At 42.1% G+C, this 21,228-nt stretch overlaps 1 protein-coding gene across 1 annotated transcript in view; it reads right to left on the bottom strand.

Annotated features, from left to right (window-relative positions):
* Positions 1–4,568: 4,568 nt before the first annotated feature.
* The window catches only part of LOC134466111 (GTPase IMAP family member 8-like), a 29,609-nt gene continuing 12,949 nt past the window's right edge, over positions 4,569–21,228 (bottom strand). The window contains exons 4-7 of the mRNA XM_063220007.1: positions 12,677–13,375; positions 8,803–9,483; positions 5,792–5,902; positions 4,569–4,786 (exon numbers count right to left, since the gene is read on the bottom strand). Coding sequence (XP_063076077.1) covers positions 4,623–4,786; positions 5,792–5,902; positions 8,803–9,483; positions 12,677–13,375 — 1,655 coding nt within the window. The 3' untranslated portion in view covers positions 4,569–4,622. The remainder of the gene's footprint in view (positions 4,787–5,791; positions 5,903–8,802; positions 9,484–12,676; positions 13,376–21,228) is intronic.

Genomic DNA, 21,228 nt, shown 5'->3' on the forward strand with positions numbered 1-21,228 from the left:
TAATTGTCCGGGCCAGCACTTTTGAAATCAAACGGACGCCCTTGCCTGCATGACATGTCATTCGCATGATAAGAGCACGGACGATCATGGACATACGATGGTACACACATAGCCACACACGCACACAACACGGTTCAGTTCAACGTTTATTGACCAGCAAGCGAGCAGCGCAATACCAGCTGATTTGCTCTGGAATCTCGAAATGAAAACTGACTTTTCTTGGGAAAAGTGTTGCAAGAACATTGAACTCATTTAGTGGGCCTATCATTGTGCCAAGCGTGTGTCGCAATATTGTACTGGGGATATGTGTTGGGGAGGGCATTAACATTAGGCCTATGACAAAAACATTATCGGGGAGGATTGAGGATGAATCTTACACGTTTCCTTATTAATGGAAAATTAATTCCATGCTAATTCCAAGTATTCAAGAACCTAAGCAATATGTATTTGCTCCACAGTTCAAGGGTTAGGCTATTTATTCAGTGAGGTTGTGGATATTGACACCTTCCTCCGTGATCGCAGATAGCCCCCACCTTTGCGCTTCTCATCTGGCTGTCACAGAGACAGTTCAAGACAAGCGGCATGACTGCAATTGTCAATGCAGTAGCCTAAAAAACTGTTAACTGTTCAGCGGTGTGTAGTCAAATTATCACAGCGGTGGTAGATGATTTTATGAAGACCTGGAGGACAAAAACCAACAGACACAATTGCTGAGTGTGTATGCAGTATTTGTAACAAATGACTCTCCTGCCAGGATAGCGTTGGACTACAGAATAACCCATTTACATGTTGAATGTTGAGAGGAGGCATTTTGAAAAGTCGAAGACCTATTCACGAGGATATCATAGCTACCTTTCCTTGTCAATGTCCCATGCACTACAAAATATTCCAGAGCCTCATCTGCGATAGGCTAAACACAATTTATCCAACAAGCTTGTGGATAATATTGCCACCTTTCCCCTCTCCTGCGGCAGCCAGTTGCCTTCTCAGAAGAAGCAATCTGAATAGGAAAGAGAGCGCACTGTTCAAGACCCGCGGCAAGACTGCAATTGTCATCTGGTTCGTGGTATCAACCTTCAGCCAAAACGGTGACAGACCCTTTTTTATAAGATAGACCTACCTTATTCGCAGCAGCCAAAATCAGTCAGACAATAAGTGCTTAACGAGTAGGCCTACGTGCAGGGTAGCGAATGCTCTTCTATCAGGGTAAAGTTTGCAATTGGAGAGGGGTGATTGAAGGGCTAAATTAAGTCCGAAATCAAAATGATAAAAAAAATACGGTCGATTTATTTACAATACCCTACATGACAGAAAGAAAACGTGTAGGGGGTCAACTGAAAATACCCATAAACTGAGGACTATAGGCAACGTCAAAGTAAAATACAAACACGAAATCAAACAAAGCTTTTTTTAAATGCGATACACTTCAAGCTTCACAAAACCCACCGGTTAACAGCAGGTTTTACGCACACATTTCGAAGCGGTTAATCACAGATGCTGCTCTCTTCCTTGCTCTCCCTTGCACCCCAACGTACACTGGGTTTAATACACCCTGCAATACTGGCAAACTATTATTCAATTACCATTTCATTTGTTCATGCAAAGACCTTTACGCGGCGGAGAGAGAACGCGCTCCTGTGCAGTGTTAACGTAGCGATTTAACTTCTCTCTCTCTCTCTCTCTCTCTCTCTCTCTCTCTCTCTCTCTCTCTCTCTCTCTCTCTCTCTCTCTCTCTCTCTCTACTGTAGCCATGGACTTAACACAGGTGCATGGGTTCTGTAATGTTTTCAACACTGTTAGGACCTATATTGTTTTCTGGCTCATGCGGGAACTATTTGTTGTCATTCAGAATCAGAAACATCAAAGTGTCGGGAGACCGCTTTCTCTTGTTGCTGGTGTTTCGCATCTAAAAAAAACCCTACATGACAGAAAGAAAACGTGTAGGGGGTCAACTGAAAATACCCATAAACTGAGGACTATAGGCAACGTCAAAGTAAAATACAAACACGAAATCAAACAAAGCTTTTTTTTTAATGCGGTACACTTCAAGCTTCACAAAACCCACTGGTTAACAGCAGGTTTTACGCACACATTTCGAAGTGGTTAATCACAGATGCTGCTCTCTTCCTTGCTCTCCCTTGCACCCCAACGTACACTGGGTTTAATACACCCTGCAATACTGGCAAACTATTATTCAATTACCATTTCATTTGTTCATGCAAAGACCTTTACGCGGCGGAGAGAGAACGCGCTCCTGTGCAGTGTTAACGTAGCGATTTAACCTCTCTCTCTCTCTCTCTCTCTCTCTCTCTCTCTCTCTCTCTACTGTAGCCATGGACTTAACACAGGTGCATGGGTTCTGTAATGTTTTCAACACTGTTAGGACCTATATTGTTTTCTGGCTCATGCGGGAACTATTTGTTGTCATTCAGAATCAGAAACATCAAAGTGTCGGGAGACAGCTTTCTCTTGTTGCTGGTGCTTCGCATCTAAAAAGTTACCGGAAAGTCAGAAAACTCGCTGCATGACAATGTGCTCAATGGTCAATAGCCTACTTCTAGATGCACTATAGTCTATAGCCTAGACGCGCGCTGCTCTGATTCAAAGCGAGCACAAGGGTCAATAGCCTACTTCTAGACGCATTAAACCGCACTGCTTTGATTCAAAGCGAGCAGGCTGTGCTTGGTCCCGCCTCTCTGCCCGCAGATGGGAGTAAAGTAACGGCGTAAAAGTGAACAAAAAAGCTTCTCAAATATTGTCTAGATAATTGTCAAAACATGTAAGGGCGTAAACGTAAATTGTCAAGAAATGTAACGACGTGAAAAAAAAGCTTCTCAAATATTGTCTAGATAATTGTCAAAAAATGTAAGGGCGTAAACGTAAATTGTCAAAAAATGTAACGACGTAAACGTTAAAAAACCAACAACATAGCCCTACCAGTTAAAATGAGTAAATACATTTTATTTATAGATTTACATGTTTAAATCAACAAAAACAAAACTTAACAGCTGATTTACATATTTAAATAAACAAAACCCTTAAAATGAGCATTAAAAAAGCTGATTTACATTTCTAATATAGGCAGGCTGAAGAAAACCCGTTAAAATGAGCATTAAAAAAGCTGATTTACATTTCTAATATAGGCAGGCTGAAGGGACGTTTAGTTGAAACCTAAGGATCTTTAGTTCAATTTTAAGGACCTTTCGTAGGCTTTTGCGGTAGACGGAACGTCCTCGACGAAAGATCCCCTGCCTTATACGAATGGTCCAACGTTTTGTTCGAATGGTTAAAATAACCTGTTAATTGATGGACTAATTTTACAGTAGCCTTATTAAAAGAGACCAGCACTGCGGTGAGGACGTTCCCAACAAATGCGAGAAGACACATCGCAGATCCAGAAAATATTAAATGGTTAATAGCTGCCAAATACTTGAAATAATACTGCTGATGGGCATCCAATATCGTTGTAATTCTGGAATAGTTTCAGAGTCCGCTTCATTTTAACCAGCTGCCTCAACAATATTGAGGTGGTTTTCTTCTTCTTCTTCTTTCTTAAATCACATGCCTCATCATTAAAATCCACGTTTAACTGGCTGCATCTCTGCAATATTTCAGACCGCGTAGGCTACAGCACATGTAGTTGCACTGCATGCCTCTGTGTGCCGCCACAAAGACGCAATGCACCAGTTACAGCAACTTCCACGCTTACGGAAACTTCCACAGCAGCCCTGAAATTCGCGTGGAGATCCGCAGTTTTCCACGTCTAGTCTGTTTTAGTACATCTGACCGTGGCCGTGGAAAACAACTTAAGTAGCTTTTTTGTCCGTAAGTGAGCTTCGTACATGAGGCCCCAGGAGAGTACAAAAATCATCAAAACACACATACGTCGGTCAATCCTAAAAATACTGCAATACTCACAAATACACAGAAATACTAGGTGTCAGGTAAAACATTTATAATAAATATGTACATTGCATGAAGTGACATCATGGCAATTACTCCCCAAAAAGGGTGCTTAATGTCACATACTGTACTTACTAGCTCATGCCCACAAACAGCTGGTCAAACGATAATAAATGTCCATTGCCTACAAAGTCTTCGTAAGGTCTATAAACATAGTGAAACGGTTAGGAGAGTTCACCTTCTCACCATGTCATCAAAAGCTTCAATAAAACTATATATTAAACTGCATTGTTTTAAGTCATGAACATTTCTAACCCAATATTAGAAGAACCAAAACAAATCTAATATTATTAAGAAAATAATCCAACCCTATAGAATTATATAGTTCATGCCATTTTCTGATACAAGCCTATCCCAGAAAGAAAGAAAGAAAGAAAGAAAGAAAGAAAGAAAGAAAGAAAGACACATATCAGACAAAACCAGAAGATTTAATAGTATCTAATAATCTCCTCTTCTGTATTCACCCTCTGAATTGAGCAGCTGACGACTTTCTCTTCTTCAGATCTCTTGAGTTCCATTCGTCTTCTCTCCAGTGTTCCAGACGTTAGCGAGCCAATCCCAGAGTCCCTCTCTGCAGGGGCTTCAGACGACAAAGATGCCGAAGTTAAGTCAGACCTCTCATCCTCTTCCACAAATCATTTCACATTCAACATAGCATGTTATACAGTATCTTTGCAAATGTTTATTCCAACTGTTCTTGACATACTCATAGGGGGTATGTTCATGCTCTTAGCTACTGATATTCCGGTATCTTGTTCTGAGGGGGCTTCAGATGCTGTGTCTGAGATGTGTAGGCTGTAGAATGAGAAGTCATCTCCACCCACTGAAAGAAAAGCACAGATGGGATCAATTCATATCATCTTCATTGATGTACATTCCAACTCATAAGAGCTAGACCCTCCTTAATGGGACAGTTTGGTCAATTTCAACATGCAGTTGTAATGCTCACACTACCCTGGACTTGTCAGTGCCTGAGATTTTTTTTTTTCTTCTTCTTCAGCCGTTTCCGAGATCCTGGTCATTGTAATGGGGGCAGCTCTTTGTTTACATTTCAAAAAAACATTTTTATTTATTCCCAAAAACATCCAAAAGGTTATAAAACATCAGCAGACAACTAGCTAACAGCAGTACCTTTTGGGAAAATATTTGGAGTTGGCCTATGTTTCATTTTCTAAAAATGTAAACAAACGCTGCCCCCATTAGAATTGCTCATATCTCGGAAAGGGCTGAGCCGAAAAATGTGACATCAACAGGTACTGACAAGTCAAGGGTAGCGTGAGCAATACAACTGCATGTTGAAATTGACCAAACTGTCCCTTTAATGCTCTTGGCAACCGATAAGCCACAGCCTTCTTCTGGGGGGGCTTCAGATACAGCCTCGCGCGCCATCCTACGTACTTCCGCCAAGAGACTTGGCTCCGCACTACGTCTGGTATCTGTTTTCTGTGGAGCGATGTTGACCGGTAGGATTTGCGCCGGTGTTCTGACAAACGGTCCTAAACAGTCCTACATCACCATAGATAGACGTCAGACACATTTGTTCAACAACTTAAAAGTTAAATTCTGATTTTTCCGAGATTGTCCTTCCGGCTTCCTGCAATCGTGTCAGATCAAACAACCTCCAGACCATGAATACGAAATGAAATCGTAGTATTATGGGATGGTCAGGACCAGGCTACTTCAGATACTGTGTCAGATATTCTTTTTAGACTGATGATATATCAGAACAGTCATCTCCACCCACCAAATGAACACATTCCTTTTCATTTAATCATCATATGATAACTAACCAGAGAAAAAGCGGGTACCTCTACAGTACCATACTCACTCCTGGGGGGTTCAATAATGCTCCTTGCTACTGATAGCACAGAGCCTTCTTCTACGGCTTTGTCTGAGATGTGTGTGTCGTACGTTCCTTGATTTACATCCTCACTTTCCACTAGAAAGAAACAAAAAAGTCATTACAAGTTTGTTTCTGGTTGGTTATTCTGGGAGTAACTTGATGCACTCTTTGGAACTCTGGGCAAAAATATTCATCAATATTGATGGATTTCATAGCTACATCACCATGGCAGGGCCGGTTTTTAGCATAGGCCGGCTAGGCGGTCGCCTAGAGCGCCATGTGAAGAAGGGGCGCCGAAATGGCGCTCTCCTATGCGTAATTTTGCGATATGAAGTTTTTTTATGAAGTCGCAATCAACAAAGAGTGGCGAAAGCGCTCCTCACGGCAAAGCGCCCCTCAGCCAATAGTAATATCTCTTCCAACTGTCTCTGGGAAGTCTGTGAACCAATAAACAGACAGTTCTGAGAAAGGGGGCGGGACGAGTGACAGCGTGCGGTCTATTTTGAATTTGGAGACTCACTCGAGAGACAGGGGGCAAGCGCAAACAGTAGTGCTGCTCTGCTGGATGGAGATTATGTTCTCATTAAACCACTCATTGCATGATGCAGGAGTTTCAGAGGGTGTTTTGGAACTATGTGATTTAATCAGCAACCGTTTGTGATTATGGAAAGCCTAATAGTTATGAGGTTACTATTTGGAATTAGAGAGAAAAAGAGCTTTGTTTTTGATCAGAGAAATCGCTAGTTAGCATGCTAACATTAGCCAAGTATGCCAAGCAATGAAATCCAGTAAAGTAGCTGTTAGTAGCCTACTCACTACTCACTAACACCCACCTGATATCATAATACTTGCTTAGGTTGACAAGCAATGTAAAGTAAGACTGGTGCAATGTTTAAAACAATTTTAGCTGCCATATCTCCTTCCATCCACATGAATTACCTGCTTGTTGTAAGCTTAAAAAAACATTAATTTCCAGACCAGAATGACATAGCCTACATTAATCATGTAACAGAACCATGCACAGCAGACAAGTGAGGCTATTTACTATATTTTGTATATTATGAAATTCAATAGCGTGACAGCTCTTCTCCCTTTCTCTCACCCTGTCCCTCCAAACACATAGATAGCCCCCTTCTCATTCTCCTACTCACAAATGCACCACTATTTCCAGTCCAGAAATGAAATTGGTTTGGAAGACAGCACAAATGTGTAACTTATTAAAATTGTTATGCTGCCATGCTTTGTGATGCTGTAGATAGTGTAGATCAATGCAGACCTCCTTGGTAGGCTTATTGTCTACACATGCATTTTACATGCAAATGTTATTGTTCTTGATGCTATTTAGTTAAGCTTACTAAGGATATTAGTCTTGTGTTCTGTGAGGTATAAGAAAGATTTTTTTTTTTGGGGGGGGGGGCGCCAGAAATCAAACTCGCCTAGGGCACCAAATAAGCCAGAACCGGCCCTGCGCCATGCTAACAATTGAGCATGTGAGGGGCAGAAATTAGCTCTGTTTTCTATTTATGCTGTAGATAACTTGACAGAAAAGCTAAATTACAAGATGCTGAGTTAGTTATGGGATCTGGATGATTTTTACACCAGCAGAAAGCATGTGTTTTCTAGGAAATGTAAGGGGTTTGGTTATAAGGTGTAGAAGGGGATTTTATAAACTGGAAAAGGCATTCATTTCCCCAACAACCAGATTACAAACTTACAGTAATTACTCGTTTTAAAACTAGTAACTTCAGGGTTCCCACTCTAATTCAGATATAAAATTCCATGATTTTCCATGACTACTTCCGTAACAAGAAATGACGTTAAAACGTTTTTTTTTGGGTTTTTTTAAGTGTGAAAACTGAAGATTATCTTCACTCTTAGAGCCGAGGCAGAGCCATCGCCAGACTTCAGTGGGCTCATTTCATTCTAGAATGTTGCACATTACAGCGCGAAACGAAACCGTCTCTGGTGAAGCGTTGTAGTATAAGCAGTAAGAAACAATATTATACACCAAAGGTTTTTGCTTTTACACAACTGACAACAGCTGACAACAGACCAATTAGTAGACTAACTAAAATGAATAGGCCTAGATATAGATTTAAACATAGCTTTATAATGGTTTTATGTTACTGTAGAAGCCTTTCTGCCCCTTAGTAGCGTACGCATACGCACTCTTAGTACACATGAAATCCGTGCGTACAGCAGGGGACAGAGTTGGGGCACAATACACAATACAATCAATGGCAGCTCGCATTGATGGGTCACAGATTCTAGACTATACTCTCTCTTTAGAGATCAATAGAAAACGTTTTTGAAGGAATTTGTTGGTGGGGTTACATACCGCCATTAAGACATACCGCCATTCCGACATTGACTTTTCATTGCAAAAAAAAAACATTTTTCCAGCTTGCAGCAACTTTTTTCAGACCCTATATGTAAGGGCATTTGGACCGTGACAAAATGACACACTAAATTATGCACTAATCCTGTAATTGTGCTGTCACTCTCTCCACTTCCGCTCATGTAGCAACATTGTTGCAAATGCCAATTGAGTTAGAACGTTGTTCACTCGCCTTTACGTACTTGCAACAATGGCAAAATGACTCGAAATGGCTTGGAATGACAATTAAATACTGTCGGAATGGCGGTATGTCGGAATGGCTGGTTGCCCCCGTTGGTGGTGAGTTGCAATATTTTGCACTATTTATTTTCTGACTCGAGAAGAGCATGTTAATGGGTAGTTTGTGTACACACATGCACCGTCGGTGAGAACTAAGCTATGTATTTTTAGGTGCAATTTCCTGCATTCTGTTAAGTTGACTTCTTACACATGGAATAGATGTGGAAACATATTTCTACATAGACTTCAGTTGTAAGGCCTGAACAAGACATTTTTTAAACAGAAATACACAACTTTCTACCCTAAAAATTTGACACTCAAGCCTCATGAATAGTCTGATTTCATAGGGATATCCCAATCTCAACACATTTTTACTCACACTGTAGGGATGTCCTCCTTCTCTGAGCCAGCTCATCCTCCTTCTTCTTCAGTTCCAGCATCTGCTCCCGCCTCCAGTCTGCTGTTGCTGCTGTGGTTTGATTGGTTCTGCCCTCCTCGTACCGGAAATATCTGCCTCCGTTTACAAGCATCATCTCACCAATTCTCTTGAGTTCATCTGACATGCTCTTATCTTTTCGACAGATATATCTGCCCCCACATTTCTCAACAAGCCACTGTAGGGCCTCCCCCTCCATTTCAATGTACTCCTCAATCCTCTCGTACAGCTTGTATGCTAAGTGGTACTCCTTTGACACAAACACAACTATGACGTGGTCCCAAACGTTTTCTCCAAGCAGCTCTAAGTGTATCTGTCGCCGTCTTCTATTTTCTTCAGAGAAGTGAAGGGACATCTCAACTACCAAGAAGATGGCATGTGGCCCAGGATCACAGAGAGATAGGGTGGACACAAACGCATCTTTGGTCTCCTGTAGAGTGTTTGCACTTTGGGACATTTTGACTAGGACTGTAGTGATGTCTTGGTCTTCAATGGAACAATGTTTTGTTTCAGACTGAAGTGTTACTCCGTCTGAAAGCATCTCACCATTTGGGTCTGAAAATAATAACTCCTCCATATACTGGAGAGACAGGATTCGTACCTGTGGTAGAGGCAGCCCGGCACCTGTAAAATTGAAAATTCATTGTTACGATAACATCAATTTCAGTGGCTGACCTGACCATCAAATGGCAGTTATATGCAGGGCTCTAGACTAACTTTTTGCATTGGTTGCACTGGTGCACCCAACTTTTTTTCTAGGGTGTACAAGCACAAAAGTTAGGTGCATTCAAATTTCTGAACACATTCCATCGCCGTTTACAAGGTTTTCAAAAGATTTTTGTTGTTGTTATTATTATTCTTAATAGCTGCCTGTCTATGTTCATTGGTGAATAATTGGTCAACTGTAGTTTTCAAAGTGAGAAGTCAGCACACTTAAAATCCTTTTTGTTGTATTTTTCATGCATCTGATTGATTACTGTTAATCAGGTATTGTACCTAGGGTTCCATATGTTCATGCACATTTATTTTTCTGACTAAATAAAGCTGATAGGCAGTAATATGGCAGATATGCTGCATTTGTGTATAGGTTTCAACACATTTTAACAAACTTTTATGACCAAACGTTGATAATAATATATCCTGAATGTTCAAAAAGTGGCATTGGCTTTCAATTAGCTCAAGAAATACTCTGATGAGAACATATTGTGAATATTGCCACTGGGAAACTCACTGCTTTCTGAAACTAGTAAATATTGCCTTCCATATTAATCAAATCTCACATGTTTAAACAGGCACATGTAAATCCAGAAAAAAACTGACTCTTAAAAGACAAGTGCGCTATTTTGAACATTTAGCCCCTTTTCCGAATAGAATTCGCAAATCAACCTGAAGTATTTAGTCTTTGTTATCATTTAATGCCATGATGGTCCCAAACATCAGCATAATGAATGGTGTCCAGTCTCAAATAAGGTCTGGGTGAAAATACACGATTAGCGACCGCAGGCATTCTATGGAGGATGTTAAAAATAGACTGTAGGGATGACAGGGTTGATAATTTGGCGTCAAAAGCTAACATAAACAATGTTGCTATCAACATGCCAAAGCGGGAAAACGGGCAGACTACACGAGGGAGATTTGTATGGATTTTCACTGTGTCCTGTCCATGGTAACCTATGGTAGCCGCCACATACTATACTCGCGTACAAGACTTTGGAAATATAGCTAAACAAGCCCTGATACATATTGTTTTCACTCCTGACAACAGTCTTTTGATTAAACTTTAAAAATGCCATAACAGTATTAGGTCCAAACGCCTTGGTTTAGTAATATACATGTAATTTCAATACTTACCATCAAGCTGAAATTTGCTTATGTGACTAGTCCCTACGGGTCCTACACTATGTTCCCAGGGTCCTATGTTCCACCGGGGAACATACCGGTAAGACACTTTTTTAAAAGAAGGACTCTATGTTCCCCGCATTGTATGTTTACGAGTTTTCAAATTGTGCCCTTCCCAAGGGAGCGTACCGATGTTCCCACGCCCCATTGGTCCCACAGCCCATTGGTCCCACGGCCCACTGGTCCCACAGCCCATTGGTCCCACAACCCATTGGTCCCACAGCCCATTGGTCCCACGTCACTAAGACTTTTTTTCATTATTTAGGCCCATTGGTCCCACAGCCCATTGGTCCCACAGTCCATTGGTCCCACAGCCCATTGGTCCCACATTGCTTTTTTATTTGAATTTTTAGGCCCATTGGTCCCACGGGACTCACTAATTCGACGCCCTTTCGGTACTTACCGCTTACGTCATACGACCCTAAACCTAACCTAAACCTAAACCCTAACCCTAACCTTAACCCTAAACCTAACCCTAACCCTAACCCTTACCTTAAACCTAACCCTAACCTTAACCCTAAACCTAACCTTAAATTGCTTGTTTGAAATGTTTGATTACCATGTGAAGTACCGAGAGGGCGTCAAACTAGTGGGTCCCTTGGTCCCACAGCCCATTGAAGTGTTTGTGATGTGGGACCAATGGACTGTGGGACCAATGGACTGTGGGACCAACGGACCTAAAATTAAATTAAAAAATCTTAGTGATGTGGGACCAATGGGCTGTGGGACCATTGGGCCTAATTTTGAAAAAACGCAAAAGTCTTAGCAATGTGGGATCAATGGGCTGTGGGACCAATGGGCCGTGGGAACATTGGGCTGACCCCCTTCCCAAAACCCATCCCTAAACCTAACCTGTCAGTAATGCAATGTTTCTGAATTGTAAATTTGTGCCCTGACCTAAACATAACTAAACCTGTCAGAGGTGCAACAACAACCTGCGCTTTGCCTGTGGCAGGAGTCTTCTTGGAAGCAGCGGGGAACATAGAACCTTTTTTTGAAAAAAGGGTCCTAATGGTGCATTCCCCGAGGGTGGGAGATGGGATATTTCTGACCTCCTACATGCTGAAATGCAGTGGAACGCCTGTTAAAGCGGAATGTACAAGTCACGAGCTGGGGCCAAATTGAAGTACCCCGACTTCGAAATCGTCAACACAGCAATGACAGTGCACAGCATGGGTGCACAGTGATAGAAATAGTTCAAGTTTGACTTGCTGGTTATAACGCTTTCAAGTGGGAGGTAGCTTCCTCCTGGTTGCATATTGGGAAGCTCAATGCGACATAAGTTCCCCGGTTGGTGGGAACATAGGACCCAGGGAACATAGGGATGACCTCGTCCCTACAGCTGGAAGTCCTTTTAGCTCACGTGAAATGTAGTTTTCAAAAATTCCCTATTAGCCAAGGAATAGCAAGATTACTTGATTATCTTTATGTTTCATTAAACACATCCATGTAGTGTTCGTTGTTAATGTCTGTCTTTTGTATTTTTGGCAAACCTGTATCCCTCTGGCTTGTAACATGGTGGGAATTTCTTTAGGAAACTGATGCTGTTAAAATGCTAATCCACCACATACAACTTGATGTCACCAGCTTGCGAGCTCTATTGTCAGCAAAACAGTAGAGAGGTTCTCACCATTTTTTATGTTTGCTGCTGTCTCCATTATTTGGATTTTTTTCTCAATGAGCTTGATAATGGCCGCCTATGGGCATGTCCAAATGTGTTCTGTTCTGTAACCGAGCCAGCAGCAAACATAAAAAAAAATGGTGAGGACCACTGTAGTACTTCATTGCAGAAAATTCAGAATAGGGCTAAAGGTTCACAATAGTGCACTTTTTAACTGTTAATTTGACGTATGTATGGTAAGAGAATGAACATGCCAATACTCTTCACTTCCAAGAAAGGTAACAAACTGAAACATACCCATAACAAATTGGATTACATCCCTTTGTTTGTGAATTGATTCCTCTCTGTCCTCTGCTCTTTTGATGAGATGTCTTCTCTTCTTCTGGATTGCCAGGACTTTGTTATTGTCAATTTCAAAGTGCTGGCCTCCGTTTCCTGCCACCAAGTCTTCAATCTTCTCCAGCAACTCTAGCACCTGACAATCATCTCTTTCCATATTGTTGAGAACATGATATCTGTTCCCACATTTCTCTACTAGAAACTGCAGGGCCACTTCACTCTCTATGATCAGCTCAATGGGTGTGTCTCCCAGCCAGTCTCCATGGGTAAACAGCAACATAGTGTGACTCCACACTCGCTCAGTTAGGAGATTAACATGTTCCAGCATGCTATCTATGTCTGCTTGTATTACAGCACTACCTAATCGTACATGCAGTAGGAAGATGTGGGGTCCTGGAGGACACAGAGACACACTGAGCATATTCTCCTGTTTAGGGAGCTCAGCTGTGTTTTTGAGGTTTACATTTACCCACCAGCCAGGAGCTTCAACTACAGTGAGCTGTCTGCCAGCTACCTCTCCCTGTCTCGTCACACACTGAGTGGTTCTCTTCAGGTCAAATGCCTCTCTGCCCAGGATAGTGTTTCCTGATGAACCTTTTCCAGACAGCGTGTATCCCAGCAGTACAATTCTGAACTCTAGTTGAGGCAGTAGTTGTCCTGTTAAACAGTATTATACAAGAGGAAAAGAAACAAAAATGTTAATGTTTTTCATTTAAGGAAAAATAATCATGCTATAATGCTAGTCATGTGATGGTATCTTAGACAGTATCTTAACTATATGAAGAAAAATATAGGCCTACAGCTTATTAATTACATTAAAGACATCCACAGCGTCGCATAACATTTAAACACATCAAAAGCGTTTTTCTAAAATCAAAACAAAAATTAGAAATGGTAGGTAGTGGTCTGCAACGGAACAGGACTCCACGGGCAATATCTGTCTCTTGCGGGAGCTGGAGGGAATGGAGACGTGTGGTTGCGGGAGTGGGAGATTGGCATGTTATCTGGAATCCTGCAGAGAGAATTTGCATTATATACAGTACTCTTTTTTTATGATAAAAATTTGTATCTTGAAAGTGCCAAATAGTGTATTTTTTATTGGGGAAGATATGGTATGTTAGCTTAGCTTCAGGAGTTTGCGCTACACTGGATGATCGTTCACAGGGTGGCATGCAAAGTTCTTCCAGACAAATGTCAAAAGTCTCGAACATGAGAGAAGATTCTAACATAGCCTAGGCTATTAATTCTTCCATAGAATTTACAACTCATAGCATGCTGGTTTCATTTTCATGCGCATTTAAGGGATTTTATTTTGACCTCGTAGCCTATTTAGTTGGCTGATGGGGTGGTGGCTACAGCCGTACATCCATTCATGACATGAAGACAGGTGACTGTGCAACCTAACGAAGAACGTCCACATGACCGTATGCCCGACAAAACAGTACCCACAGGCCCTGCGGACGGGGATGGTGATCGTCAACGTTGGCTTCTCTGTTAATTACAACAAATTCCTGTTAAGTTACTTTACCCATGGCAGTGTTAACACCCAACCCATGACAACCCCTTGAGTTCCACAGCCTCTTACATGACGGAGCTTTCTCTAGACACAGCACATGATGAGAACCTGCCACACTAACCACCGCATCCCATTACACTGGTTTTNCTTTCTATTAACCTACAGTAGGCCTGTTGGGCAATCAGTGCACACATTGGGAGGGTATCTCTGGCAGGGTATAATGGAAGCACAACAAGCACTTGGTGAAAAATGCTGGATTGCAGGGCGGGAGCAGGACTAAATATTATATACTGTAAATCAGTGTTTCCCAACCAGGGGTACATGTACCACTAGGGGTACGCGAGCACACTGCAGGGGGTACTTGGAAGTGTTATTATTATTACAAATGTATGGAGCAGCCACATCAGGACAGAGAAAATGATATAGAAAATGAATTAGGGGGTACTCATGGCACAACGAAGAGGCCTAGGGGGTACGCGGGACAAAAAAGGTTGGGAAACACTGCTGTATATGATGCTGGTGCGGGCAGGAGCTGCACCGAAACTGGTGGGAGTGTGCGGGGGCCGGAGGGGAAAATCTGTCCCTCTCAGACCTATAATTGTAGGAAACCTCCCCTGCAGTGGCTGTAAGGGGTCTTACACACCAGGGCGGGAGCCGGCTCCGCGCCGCGCTGCATTTGGAAAATAGAACTCGAGCGTATTTTTCACGCCGGCGACCGGCGGTGTCTCATTCAAATGAATGGCAAAGTAGCATGCTAGCTTTGGCTGTGGGGAGGGTTTTGAATAGGACTGGCTGCGCACGCCGACGCTGTCAGTGTGAAAGGCAGAGAAAAACATGCCGACCAAAACTAAGCAGAAAGACCGCGTTCGTCCCGGGACCGTTCCGTTCCGCCTTGGTATGTTTTGGCCCTTAGACAGTGGCGATTTCTGGTCTTTATAACAGGGGACACTGATACCCTGTACCCAAGCCATACTAGGTGGGTCTGGGGGCATGGTTTCCCGTATGAGAATTTTTTAACAAAACGCTCCTAAATGGTGAATTTTGAGCTTTTCAGACAAGTTCCTTGCAAGTTCTCAATCATTTTTTCTACCATGCTGCGTTTCATATTGCATCCTTCACTTCACCACTTGAGAATACGATAAGATCTTAATGTTTGCGTTGTAATACCGCTTACAATAACAATTCACATTAAATACATTCAACAACAGAATAACACACCACGGCAGTCACCTCCAGGAAAGGCTGGATGACGACTACTAACAGTGTAGAACACCCCAGGCTACAGCTGCCGCCAATCTAAGATACGGAAAGCCCTAATGAAAGATACCCCTAGGTAATCATGAATTAAAATGGCCTTGTTTTTAATATGTCCATGTAGGACCTGTCATATTAATAAAGACATTTTAATTTGGAGTGCCTTAGAGATTTTATTCTCATTTTTTTATCCTGGAAGTACTTTACCTTGGACTAAAGGGCACCCAAACCCAAGAAGCCAACAAACTATCTGGAAAAGAGCACGCCAGGTGTCACCAACGTTGTGCCCGCGGGCGCCAGGTAGCCCTCCAGGAGCTTCTGAGGTTGTGGGCAGTCATGGGTGAGCGGTTAGGGCGTCAGACTTGCATCCCAGAGGTTGCCGGTTCGACTCCCGACCCGCCAGGTTGGTGGGGGGAGTGATCAACCAGTGCTCTCCCCCATCCTCCTCCATGACTTAGGTACCCTGAGCATGGTACCGTCCCACCGCACTGCTCCCCATGGGGCGCCACTGAGGGCTGCCCCCTTTCACGGGTGTAGCCTAGTCCTGACCATCCCATAATACTACCATTTAATTTCGTATTCATGGTCTGCCACTTGTTTGCTTTGAAGCGATTGCAGGAAGCAGGAAGTTTGCACTCAGTTATGGTTTGAAATTATTGGACACCTCTCACCCAATCGCTGGCAGTTACTCAACAACAACATAGCACTGACCAATGGCTCTGGCGCAGATGTGTACGTCATTGTCATGAGCGTCCTCCACGTGGGGGGCGTATTCGATTAGGGGTCTTACACACCAAGGCGGTAAAGCGTCGCGGAACGGCCGCGTTTTTTTACCGGCGTCGGTGAAAATACATTGAAACATATCTGTCCTTACACACCAACCGGCGGTAGTCGGGCGTCAGCGGCGCGGGAGCCGGCTCCGCGCCGCGCTGCATTTGGAAAATACAGTGAGTCCAATATGTATTTGATCCCTTGCTGATTTTGCCGGTTTGCCCACTAATAAAGACATGATCAGTCTATAAATTTATGATAATATGTATTCAAACATGGAGAGACAGAATATCAAAAACAAATTCCAGAGAATAGCTTAAAATAATATATTTTAATTTATTTGTATTTAATTTAGGCAAATAAGTATTTGACCCCTCTAGCTAAAGAAGATAAAGTGCTTTGTGGCAAAGTCCTAGTTGTCTAGCACTGAGGTCAGATGCTTCTTTTAGTTGATGACAATGTTGGTGCATATAGTAGAAAATATTTTTGCTCATTTTTCTTTGCACATTATCTCTAAAACATTAATAGTTTGTGGCTGTAGCTTGGTAAATGGGAGGTTCAGTTCTCTCCATAGAATTACTATAGGGTTAATATTTGGAGACTATCTAGGCCACTTCACGACTTTAATATGCTTCTTATTGAGCCACTCCTTCGTTGCTTTGACTGTATGTTGTGTATTATTGTCATGTTGGGAGATCCAAAAATGGCCCACCCTTCAGTGTAGTGGTGGAGGGAAGGACGTTTGCACTCAGGATTGCACATTACATGTCTCCCTCCATCCATTCGTTGACGATGTGAAGTTGTCCTGTGCCTTGGCCAGACAAATACCCTCAAACCATAATGATACCACTTTCATGCATGATGGTGAGGAGGGTGTTCTTGGGATCATAGACAGCAGTACTCTTTCTCAAAACACATTGAATTGTGATAATGCCAAACAGCTTGATTTTGGTTTCATCTGGCTACAGCACCTCCTTATCATATCCTAAACCAGTCTGATGTCCGTTGGCAAACCTCAAGTGGGACTGCACAGGTTCCTTCTGAAGTAGAGGTACCATGTGTGCACTACATGATTTTAAACCTCTGTGGCATTAAGTGCTACCAGTAGTTTTCTCAGTGATTTTGGTCCCAATAGCTTTGATATCATTGCCTAGTTCATCCCGTACAGCTCTAGGGTGATTTCTTTCTGTTCTCATGATTATCAAATCCCTACAAAAGGTCAAATCTTGTATAGAACCCCAGACAGGCTGATGGATAGTCATGTTGTATTCCTCACATTTTGGAAGAAATGCATCAACAGCTGGGTCATTAATACTCAGTCTCTTTCTTGTGGCTTTGCAGCCCATTTAATCTTTGTTCAGGTCTAAAATCGTGTCCCTGATATCATTTGACCACTCTTTGGTCTTTCCCATACTGGTGAGGTTGGAGTGTGACTGATTCACTCATACTATGAACTGATTCTGCTGATTCAATGTGTCTTTTATGCATGTTAGTATGTACAGGTGTCTTTAATTCAGATGACAAGTTGATCGGAAGTGCCCATCTGGTCTGTGGGCCCGGAACTGTAATCAGTTGGCAGGGGATCAAATACTTATTTTGCTCGATGAAATAGAAATAAATTAATATATATTCTCTTCAGTTAATTTCTGGATTTTCTTTTTGATATTCAATCTCTCCATATTAGAATACATATTATCATAACATGTATTGACTGATCATATCTTTGTTAGTAGGCAAACCAACAAAACCAGCAAGGGATCAAATACATATTGGACTCACTGCAGAACTCGAGCGTATTTTTCACGCCGGCGACCGGCGGTGTCTCATTCAAATGAATGGCAAAGTAGCATGCTAGCTTTAGCTGTGAGGAGGGTTTTGAACAGGACTGGCCGCGCACGCCGACGCTGTCAGTGTGCAAGGCAGAGAAAAGCACGCCGGCCAAAACTAAGCAGAAAGACCGCGTCCGTCCTGCGACCGTTCTGTTCCGCCTTGGTATGTTTTGGCCCTTATTGGCTGTTTTCTGGGGGGGCGTGTTCACTTGTGTGCTGTGGAGTGCTGTGTCACAATGACAATGGGAGTTGGAGTTTCCCAATGGGCTTTCACGCTTTTTTTCTTTCAGGTGCCCACCAAGGATGTTGATAAACAGTGACGACTACCAGATTTAATCACAGTTAATGTTTTTCTTGATTTAAATATGAAATTATTTATTCTTTATAACCTATAAGTAAATTATCATTCAATAATAGTGTGATTTGAGAATGATGCCAAGACATCAGTAGAGGATTTTGAACAAAAGTATAACTCGGGTAGCCCTCGGTAGCCCACGGATAGCCCTTGGTAGCCCTCAGACCCAGAAAGGTTGGGGACCCCTGGACGGGGCAGCCACGGAGCCAGAATTTCTGTTTCGGATTGATTCGGTTTCGGTTTCGGGCCAGACCATTTTTGGATGGCACTTCAGTCATTGTCACATAGCCTACCAATACAACATAATGTCACAGAATCCATGGAAACCTAATGGAACAAACAAGTCACCTTAGACAGTGTTGTGGCTATGCAGGGCAACACATGCATGAAGGGCAATGAATGCATTAAGAGCACGCATACACCAGCATTTCCGGTGAGGAAATGCAATTTAGTTATTATGATAACTAGTCCCTACAGTTCATTTTATGAAACTTTATGAAGAAAGACCTGGGCAAATATAGCCCATTCCATTCAGTAGGCTCATAATTTCTCATGAAGTAGGCTAATTGAATGTTCAGTTGTTTAACCTGGCCTATCTCACATGAAAGTAGGCCTAGGCCTATATGGCCCAATCAGGGTTTTTTTAACCCTAACACGAAAATCATGATCTGCATTGCCAATCACAAATAAAGAATGGTCTAATCTTTCCAACCACTTTGAAAATCTAACCGAGGGTGCTCCATTTGTGCAAAACGAAATATTGACTCATAAAACAATAGGCGTACAGTCCAGAAACTCAAGGCTGAGAAACGAATGAGCAGGCACAGTGGGGGTTTGGGGGGGATGTGATATTGGTAAGCAACAATTCTGTAACCAAGCCAAGGGGGTCTCCCCCACGCATCCATCATGCACTTAAAAATACAATCCAAATGTTTGTGATATTAGTAGGCCTAATACCGCAGCAAACACGAATAGGCAGCGACCAAAGATCACTCAACCACCTACGTTACTCCGTGGTTGACAACTGTGTCAATTATAGGGAGCAATATCCCAGTGCCCTTACCTTGCGTTGTCTTGACCGCAGAATGTATCCCAACCTCTAACTGTAATCCACGCGTTTCCGCAATCATGGTCCCAAATTCCAATGTGTAATCCACATATGGTAATAGCAAGAAAGGGACTATTGTGCTACAATTTAGCTATCCCACTCAGCGCACTTGTGACTCGTGTTATCCGATAGGCATTACATTGTTCATTCGTTTCTTCTTGCGTTTGTCCACATCCAAAACAGTTCCGTGTCGAAAAAAGGCGCGTTATTGAACAATCGACGTTTGCCCAGTGCTTGTTACAGCACGTGGATTCATGCTTCACATACGTTTTTGAAAACATAATACACTGTAAATGATGCATCTCGCTGTCTGTGCGATGTCAACTGGCCTGGGACAGTCTGGTGGTTTGGCAGTACAGAGAGTAGCCTAATGTGTCGTCTTCAAGATTAACTTTTATTATAAAAGCAACTGTCTTGAGCCAAAAATGTAATGTAAACTGTCTGCGCAACATCCATTGAGAGAGATTAAGTCGCTTATAGTCTAGGCAGAATTTCAGAAAATGTGCTTATTTAAGGTCCTGAAGGCAAATCATGTTAATTTTTGGTATACAACTGATTAAGGGGTATTCAAGGGTGCTGAATCCAAATCTGCTGTATACCGGGCGCAAAAATGTACGGAAATGCCTCAAACGGGCAAAATCCAATATGGCCGCCGACACCAGGTTAAAATCTCGCAATCCCTTTTCTTTTTGACTAAACAAGGTATGAATATGAAAATAAGACTTATTTTTAAGTTTTCATATATGGGGAACCCCATTCTGTCATCAGATTTAAGGTCAGATTTGAAGAAAATGCTTATATAATTGACTGGCAGCTTTTTTAAAACAGGGAGTCTCATATTGTCAACGATTTTTAGCATTATGATCAAACTTTCAAGATCCACAGAAAATAATGTCTGATGTCTTTGTGAACACCAATACTGCCAAAAACTGCACTGAACTGTCTACTTTAACCTGAAAAAAGAAGTTTGTGTCTACCTATTTCCATTCTTTAGTTACTGGCAGTAGAACATGGGATGACACCACCAAAAAAGCACTGTTTTTTGACCCAAAAATGCTACACTTCTGTGTCCATATTTTTGCTTGCAGGACAAAGTGTCTTTTTAGTGTTCATGTTTGGTTTACAGCATTTCCATGAGTTTTGAAAGATGCTTAACTTAAATCTGCTGTATACCAGGCTCAAAAAATCCCATAGTACCTCAAAATGAAGGAATCCAATATGGCCGCCATCACCAGAGATATACAGTACATGTCTGTGATTAAACAAGGTCATCTCTTAAATATATTATGCCAGCTATAGGTTTTCATACATGGGGAATTCATTGCTGTGCTCGGGTTTAAGATTTGGATGAAAACACATGATTTAGACCTGCATACATGTTTAAGACTGTTAATAAATTGATCATTTATATTGGAATATTTCCCCTATTTCAATTTAATCCGGCATTAATTAAATGTATTGGTCTTAGATAACATATCTTGTTTTCGAATAGGCCCCCGGTAGAGTCCATTACAATACGAACACTGTCACTGAAGAGACAACACTTACTACCCACATACACTACATTCACTCCCTCATCCCCACCCTGTCGCCACTCTTAATGTAAATAACAATCAAGCATAACATTGCAATGTTCGGACGGACCACACATTGAGAGAGTACATACACACACAAGTG

Source organism: Engraulis encrasicolus, chromosome 16 (assembly GCF_034702125.1).
Source record: "Engraulis encrasicolus isolate BLACKSEA-1 chromosome 16, IST_EnEncr_1.0, whole genome shotgun sequence".
In the NCBI taxonomy this organism is placed as follows: Eukaryota; Metazoa; Chordata; class Actinopteri; order Clupeiformes; family Engraulidae; genus Engraulis; species Engraulis encrasicolus.